Source organism: Phalaenopsis equestris, unplaced genomic scaffold (assembly GCF_001263595.1).
Source record: "Phalaenopsis equestris unplaced genomic scaffold, ASM126359v1 Scaffold000675, whole genome shotgun sequence".
Taxonomy (NCBI): Eukaryota; Viridiplantae; Streptophyta; class Magnoliopsida; order Asparagales; family Orchidaceae; genus Phalaenopsis; species Phalaenopsis equestris.
Window position 1 is genome coordinate 110,132 of NW_018165115.1, and position 9,197 is coordinate 119,328.

Here is a 9,197-nt window from a genome sequence, read left to right on the forward strand (position 1 = left end):
TCGACGCAATAAAGTCCTTTCCCTCTTCACCGGAAACCCTAATGGCTGAGATCGATGCAGCCATCGTCGCCGTTGAGTACGGCCATGCCTCCGCTCTTCTATCCTCATCGTCCTCTTCTTCTCTACCACCTATTTCGGCTGAGACCAAGAACGCGGTGAACAATGCATTCGGATTCAATGGATCCTCCCCCGATGCACGGCTTGCGGAGGAATGTTACCGCGCAGCGTGCACCGCCCTCGCCACCGGCCGACCGGACGCCGCTCTCCGATCCATCCGCGTTGCTCTTGCGAGCTGCCCGCCGGACAAAACTTCTGCAGTAGCTAAGCTTCGATCCCTCTCTTCCATCGCGTCCTCGCAGTTGCAGAAGCAGAAACAACAGCATCAGCAGCACCCGCCGTTACTCTAACAGTCTTGCCGTAACCGTGTCTTGCTCCTTTTAGTTCTTGGTGAGGTTCTCTTCCTTTCTTTGCATAATTCTTGAGTTGTCTGAATTTTGCTTGGAATGTGAAGTGGGTTTGGAATTTCATATTTGGACAAGAAGTTGATGGTTTGCAAATATATTTATTAAAGGCGTTGAATAGCACGACATTTAGTTAATTAGATTTAATAATTTCCACTGTAATTCTGCATTGTCTAGTAGTATTGTTTCTTTGTTTTCACCTTTCTTGCACTGATTAGAGGTGGAACCAAGCCTTTTGAGTTTCTTATTGGTTTCTCGTTGATCTAGTTAAATTACTGGGAACATGTTTGCTGCATTTATGCTGGTTTTATTTTGCTGACTTGGAGGTATAGATATAGGAAGGGAATTGACAAAGAAGGAATACTTTTAGATGATGTTAAAATATGGTATCTTGAGTGTAATTTTATATTTGGAATTGTTTGATGACTTCGTGAGATTGCAACTGCTAAGATGTAATATTCTAAATTTCTGTGAGCTAGATGTCAACCAAATCCTGTGGACATCTAAACTAAGCTATTTGGTGCCTAGTAGAAATACATGGAGGTGAAGGAAGTTTTTTCTCAAATTTTATTGCCCTACATGGCATTGCCATACTACAAATAGATACGACTTAAATAAAAAATTATAGTTGTTACATTGCACTAAAGATATCATTGCAATCTTGAAAATGAACTAAAAACTCCCTAACAGTGACGATTTTGATTTGATGTATTGAAGAAATGAGGAAAAAAAAAAGGTAGAATCACTATTATCATTTTAAATGCATTGCAATCTCACAATAAGCTAACTAAACAAATTTAATTGATTGCCCTGTTTGGTTATTCACGGTCCATGGCTTGTGAGGAATTCCATATTGGCCTTTTTCTAGTAGCGTAAATATTTGGTGACCTTGACTGAGTAGCCCAGGAAGTAAATAGCATCTGATGTGGTAGCTAAATTTGTTTTGGAGTTAAATGCCTCTTGTCAATTAATTATTAGAGTTTCAAGTATGATAGCTGATTTGATTTTATTCATTTTTTTTGCTTCATTTAGCCATTAGATTACTGGTCAATTACTTTTTCCCTGAATTCTTTGGTGTCCATGCAAGGGCTCAGACAGATCCATGCCTATTTATTCCATGAAAAAGTGTCATATAAGAAAAATCCGAAGACTCCATCCAAACAAAAGAAACTGTGTAAATCAAAAGTAAAATTGCTATACATTTATCAAAATAAAAGAGGTTTCTCCATTGTTGTATACACAACTTACATCATACCAAGTTTTAACAGATTCAACAACCTTCAACAAAAGACCAATGACATGTTAAAATCGGATTACTTTTATCCCATTGAGCTTCAACTAGTGGATTGTTGGCTCTAGTTTTCATCTTCTCCCACATTTTTTTGTAAAATGAAGTTTAACGTCTGCAATTTCCTTACACAATAAAATAATCGGATTCCAATACCATTAATGGAATATTTATTGTGTTGTACACCTTGATCATGCAAAGTTCTCAGCATATCTTCATTTCATCTTTCTAGAAAATTGTCCTTTATTACAAGAGGTAAGAACCATCTCGGGATATATAACAAGCAATTATCTTTTAGTAAATGACATATCATGTCAAGAAAAATCTTTCGTTGCACCAATCCCTGGTAAACCGATTGCTCTACCCCCAATCTAATATAAATTTGCCTTTATAATTCTAACATAGTATGATGTAGCCCCCTACAATACTTCTTTTGCATAAAAAGTGCCCAAAAGGCTTTCGTTTGCTCTATGGTTCCACCAATGCTTGAAAGAGAAAGGCTTTAATAATGCCTTTTAGTCTCTTAAAATTATATTCTCTCTTTGCAACTGGGAAACACAACTCTTGCTATCTAAACCAATGGATCTTTTAATGTTAAGTGTTTCCGCTCCCAATAGAAACCTTTGACTCCCAATAGAAACCTTTGAATAGCCCTTCAAGTCTTTCTATGATAGGCTTTATAGCAACAAGGGATTTAAGAAGCTATCAAAGGTATCTTGTGATAGTATATAAAACACTCTTCAGTATAATAATTCTATCTCATAGTGGGAATGTTTTTTGTTCTTACCTAATGATCTTCTCTTGAATACTTTAATCAAGCCCTCTTCAAGAAGTACAATTTAAGCCATTAATAGTGATACAACAAATTTTTTTAGTGGCAATATTTGATTTGAGATTTCACAAGTTTTATAGGTCATTTCATTTCTTGAAGTTACTACACCGCTTAAAATTTTTTTGCCATATTGCTGACAAAATCAGAAGGTTTTTCATATCTGGGTAAGACATGAGTCTTATGACAGACTATTTTATCCCACTCCTATTCATAAACATCACCTTAGTATCAAGAAAAGAAGAGCAACTAATAGCCATAGGATACCCTGCACAGCAGTTCATAGATGTGTATTTTTTGAACATCCGGATAAGTCCTCAGGAGATATATTCTACAGTTAATATGAATGAAGATAATGGCTTACCTTTTCTAAAACCCCTTCAGGATTTAAAGATGTCAATATTCTTCCCATTCAACAATTATGAAAAGCAACAATTAGAGATACAAAAGTTTATCATATAAATCCACTGTTTTGAGAAGTGAGATTACTTCAGAATCTTTTTATATAGGAACTATCACTGCACCTTAACTAAATTCAATTTCACAACTATATTGCTACCTCTATTCATGTAACAGTTTTCTTCATAGGGCTTGAAATTAAAAGCTTAATGGTAAGCAAGTCATTTCAGGTATAATTATCAATATGATTATAGAAATGTACATAAACACTTTTTCTCCAAGATATTTTAACACATTATGTGTTGGGTGGATCTGTTAATTAGGAGTAAATGTTTATTAAACATGTAAATAATATAATCATGCGATTAAAAAAATTATGATTATTATTTTCTGTGTTAACCAATATTTGCTATTATAATAGTTTGAGGAGTGTTATTTGTCTCTGCTATTAAAACATTTAAGGAAGATTTACATGCATATCACTCAATTTTCATGTATTAACATATCTAACACATTTTCAATTTTGACATATATGTCACATTATCTATGTATGATAAGGTGTATTTCATTTTTTAAAAGTAATAAAAATGATATTTTAATGTGATATGAAAGATTTGGGTGGTATAAATTAAAAAACAAAGTTTAGATGTTGGATATTTAAATACATAGGAATTGGTTCGTATGTATGTAAATGCCCTAATATTTAAATGGGTTTCTAATAGTCCTCCTCCCACTACTCACGTAATGGGCAATGCTTTTGACATACTTTTGGCTCTATTACTAAGATTATTAACGACATATAGAAAGCAAGATAATTTAAGTAAAGTTAATTTAAAGACTCGTATAAAAATGATTTTGATCAGCCGAGTCGAGAAAAGATTCACACCTTATAAAATGTGGTGCAAGGGGGGGAGGAATTAGAGTTTTATACTCTACTTCATTTCACTCGTCCTCCGCTCCTTCTCCACTTTTAGCCACATTTATTTTTCTTTTTAATTTTTTTATTATTCCTCTTCTTTTTCTCCACCTCATGACGGGTTAGTCTACTAAGGAAGCTATACATTTATTGAGAGGTTTGTTTAATGGAGAAGTACAAAGAGAGTAAGGAGGATTTGCATATGATTTGTATTGATTTAGAAAAAAAGCTTATAATAAGGTTCCTATGGAAGTACTTTGTAGAGTTCTAGAAAAGAAATGTGTTGATATTGATTATATTCAAGTTTTTAAAGATATTTATACCACAATTGTTACTTTTTCAAACATAAGGAGGATTGAGTACATGTTTTTCTATTTCAGTTGGATACATTTGGGATTTTAAAGATATTTATACCACAGTTGTTACTTTTTCAAACATAAGGAGGATTGACTACATGTTTTTCTATTTCAGTTGGATACATTTGGGATCGGTTTTAAGACTATCTTTTTTCTTTAGTTATGAATGTTCTTATTGGATATTTATAAGAGGATTTACCTTGGTATATGCTTTTCACTGATGATATCCTTCTTGTGGATGAGACTAAAGAGTTCAGGAAAAATTTGAATCATGGTGGTCAACTTTAGAGTCTAAAGGCTTTTATTTGAGTATATCTAAAATTGAATTCATGGAATGTAATTTTAGTAATAGTGGTAGATCTAGTGGCGGGTTTGTAGCATGGGGTGATCAAGTCATTAAAAAGAGTTAACATTTTAGATATCTTGGATCTATTGTTCAAAGTAATGGTGATGTAGAGGGGGATCTTATTAGTAGAATTCAAGTTGGATGGTTTAAGTGGAGGAATGTATTGAGTCTGTTGTGTGATAGAGAAGTACCATTTAAACTTGAAGGAAATTTTATAAGACGATGGTGAGAACTGCAATGCTTTGTGACACAAAATGTTGGCCTGTAAAAGAGAAGCATAAAATTAAGTGTTGCTGAGATGAGAATGCTCAGTGGATGGGTGGCTTTACACTTGGAGACAAAATGTAAAATACTTATATTCGTGAAAGGGTTAGAGTAGCTCCAGTGGCATACAAAACTAGAGAGTCGCCTTGAATGGTTTGATCACATTAAACGTCGACCATCTGATGACTCGGCTAGGATAGCAAATATTTTAGATTTGACTTATTTTAGGACAGGTAGAAGTATACCTAAAACTACTTGGACATGTTGTACAAAAAATGATCTTAATTTAGTAGAGTTAATTGAAAATATGACAGTCAATAGGACATAATGGAGAAAAATAATTCATGTAACCGACCTCACTTAGTGGAATAAAAACTTGCTATTATTGTTTCCTCTTCTACTATTCAGATTTATATTTTCTATATATTTACTTAAGAATATAGAAGCACCAATTAATTATCTCTTGTATATTAGAAGAACTACTGGCAACTGTACATGGTGGGGTCGAGGGAAAGGGAGAGGGAGAATGGGTGGTTGGCTTTACTCTTGAAGATTTTTTATAGTTGGCAAGCCCTAGAAGTATTTTCACGTAGAGAAAAGTCACCAAATTTGACCCTTCAGCAAGAAGATAAAATTCATTGCTATAAATGTTTCAATGGAATCAATTGTCAATTAATAAATTTATACTTTACGTGCACACCCATAAGTCACTTTAATTATAAAAATAAGAGTATAAAAAAACGTCACAAGCTTAATTACTATAGTAAATTTCTTTCTTGATACCACATAATACATGGTCTCAATTTTTTGGAGCATGGATAAATCATGTTTATGCGCTCCCTAAACCAAGTTTAAAGTCTATACAATTACCTAGTTAGATCTGTACATGATTTAAAGGGAGTAAAAAATTGAAGTTGATTGATAAACATTTATTTCGATTAAGGAAATAAAGCCATTGATATATGCTAGTGGCTTTCTTACTTTTTATTTTGCGAGCTATAGTTTAAATTGAGAAATTATACATCTCTGTGCAACTTGCCTAATTGTATGAGGGGAATTTCTCCGAATTCTTGGGATAAAAAATAGATTCCTAAACTCAATTAATTGTTGTGGAGTAAATTTTAGGTATATTACTAGATCTGATTGAAGATTTTTTATAGTTGGCAAGCCCTAGAAGTATTTTCACGTAGAGAAAAGTCACCAAATTTGACCCTTCAGCAAGAAGATAAAATTCATTGCTATAAATGTTTCAATGGAATCAATTGTCAATTAATAAATTTATACTTTACGTGCACACCCATAAGTCACTTTAATTATAAAAATAAGAGTATAAAAAAACGTCACAAGCTTAATTACTATAGTAAATTTCTTTCTTGATACCACATAATACATGGTCTCAATTTTTTGGAGCATGGATAAATCATGTTTATGCGCTCCCTAAACCAAGTTTAAAGTCTATACAATTACCTAGTTAGATCTGTACATGATTTAAAGGAAGTAAAAAATTGAAGTTGATTGATAAACATTTATTTCGATTAAGGAAATAAAGCCATTGATATATGCTAGTGGCTTTCTTACTTTTTATTCTGCCAGCTATAGTTCAAATTGAGAAATTATATATCTCTGTGCAACTTGTCTGATTGTATGAGGGGAATTTCTTCGGATTCTTGGGATAAAAAATAGATTCCTAAACCCAATTAATTGTTGTGGAGTAAATTTTAGTTAGAAGACATTGAACGTACAACTTTGGTGTATTACTAGATCTGATTGAAGTTGTGCATATCATGTAATTTCTCATGTTCTTAATATCAACAATAAGTTGGTTTGGAAATGGATCACTTGACCAATTCACTTCTCCTTGATTTGGGAGCCCGATGATTAATTCCATCACATAAGTAACAAAGTTTAAGGAGTGATTGCCAATTCTAAATTCTTGGTACTCTGCATTCAAATATGACACTACTGTTGTAGATGATATCATGTTTTGTGATACTAGAGCTACACCTGAACATTGATAGGAAAACTAAATATTATTGTTAAATTCAAAAAAAGGGAGATACAATTACACAAACGGAATAGAAATAGCAACATACTTGACTCAAACGCAACTAAGGTTATATCTTAAAGGGGTGGTGGTCGGTTACGCAACTACAAAAAATTTAAACAGTAGATATTGTGTTCTGTTGTAAATTTATTATTAATGTTTAATGGTAGAAATTCATTAATGAGTTCATTTAACCAATTGTATTTTTTAATGCCACATCATGTTTGTCTCGTTTTGCTGTACACCTGGATTTATCTTGGTCCAATTATTGCCGGTGTTGGGAATAAAATTTGATATTTTACCGAATTGAGCAGCTGCTAATATATAACTTAGCTTATCGCAGATGACATTTCCTTTATAGTTCAAATTAAAGTGTAGGAATTGAACTGTTTTCGAAGTGACCTGATGAAACCTTCTGTTTGAATTATTACTGTTTGATTCATTTATTTGCCTTTAATGGTTTTGGTTGATTGAGTTTGATTTGATTTAAAAATTTTAAAATGTCAATCTGAAATCTTTTTGTCCATAAAAAATTACAAATTGACCAGCATTGTGATATCCTGTTTCTAAAGTACAACATGGTGATTTACGTTATCAAATGTATCATAAATTGCCAGTACTTCATTACCTTCTTTCTCAAGCAAACATGAAAAGTTGATAGCTTTCCCATTGGATGCAAGGTTATTGCCAACCATGTCCAGCTTAAACCTTACAATGCTCAGCATTTCTTCTGATACTTTCATGCTCTCCATGCTCTTCAATGAATTCCACTTTAGTTTGTTTCAAATGAACTCTTTTTCAGTGCAATTAATTTCATCTCTTCAATTCTGGCTAGTTCAGAAGAAGGCACCATTTTTTTTTTGAAATTGTTAGAGCGATTTTAATATGCACAAAAGAGCTAATTTGAGCACCAAAGAATTCTTTTAAGGTCATGCAACTACCAAACAAAGAATTGAGTTCCTCCTGCACTTATGTGCTCTTGCTTTGTGTTCTTTTCCATCCCAAGAGAACCTCCTTGAGTGTTAGTGGCATAACCTTAGAGAAAAACTTACAAGGAAGATGAGCTTTATATCATGGAGGTCATTTTCTTAAGTTACCTCTACTTTGTTATTGGACTACAGGTAGATCGTTTTGTACCCTGGATATTTTTTCCTTGGCCAGAAAGCTTGTGTGGGATAACATAATTATGATGATTTCTACACATGTTTACTATTATCAACTTAATCCATCCTAATGTTCAAATTGTTGTATGTTGATTAAACTGAAGAAGACTTTAAAAAATTATAAATACTTTAACCTCTCAAGGGCACTTTTATTCAAAGGCTCCTTAGGATTAAATTAAATTTCAAACGTTGATTAATGAAGATATACAGTGCTTTGATGATTCAACATAACCTATTATTGAGGATTCAACAGTTCAGATGCTTTTCGTATTCAAGCTGAACAATGTGATGATTTATGATGCATCTTTATACACAATCCCTTCCTTCTCTTTTCTCACAGTCGGACAGTCCTCAGTTCATCCACCATTCTGCTGCCCATTAGACATCACCCTATGTTGGCCATAATTCACAAATTATTATCTAGTGTTATTAAGAGGGTGAAGTATTAAATATTTCTTCACTTTTTATGTATCGGCATTTTGTTTTTTTTCGGGCAGCCGGGCATTCAAACCAGGTCCCTTGGGATTCTTCATTTTATTGCCAGCAGTGTTATGAGCTTTTGTTTTGGTTTTTTTTTTAAACTTTACCTTCATGACAGAATATTAAGGAATATTTTTAACAGCTGGTGAATTCTGATGTAGGTCTACTGCTTGAATTTTGGAAGGCTGTAAGTTTGTTAGAGCACGCATAGGCTGAAAACATGGGAATCTGTCTATAGTCCTGGAAGCTAATTTATAACTGTTATGAATCCTTGAGATATCCTTCCCTCCTCCCCCTTTCAAGCAAAGGTAGAAAGTATAAATTATGAATGCAAGGTGCATAGCGCCTCATGCTATTATCATTCTTATTGAAAGGAAAAATAAATGTCAACAAGGTGCATAGCGCCTCATGCTATTTATTATCATTCTTATTGAAAGGAAAAATAAATGTCATTAGTATTACCTTTTCTTTAATTTCTCAAGATTTATTCATTTTTCCTTTTATTACTAGCATCCATTCCTAAAAGTAGGTTCGAAGTTTCCTCTTAAAAACTGAAGGACAAGTATAAAAAAGGAAGTGCTGTTATTTTAATGAAAATTCGTATCAAATGAAATCAAACGAATATATAAATATATATATGTATGTATGTAT

At 33.1% G+C, this 9,197-nt stretch overlaps 1 protein-coding gene across 1 annotated transcript; it reads left to right on the forward strand.

Moving 5' to 3' along the window:
• Positions 1-2: 2 nt before the first annotated feature.
• On the forward strand, positions 3-665 carry LOC110030220 (the record flags this gene model as incomplete). Its single annotated transcript, XM_020732829.1, has 1 exon — positions 3-665. A coding segment is annotated over one exon (405 nt), but the record flags the coding sequence as incomplete, so codon positions are not given.
• Positions 666-9,197: the final 8,532 nt, after the last annotated feature.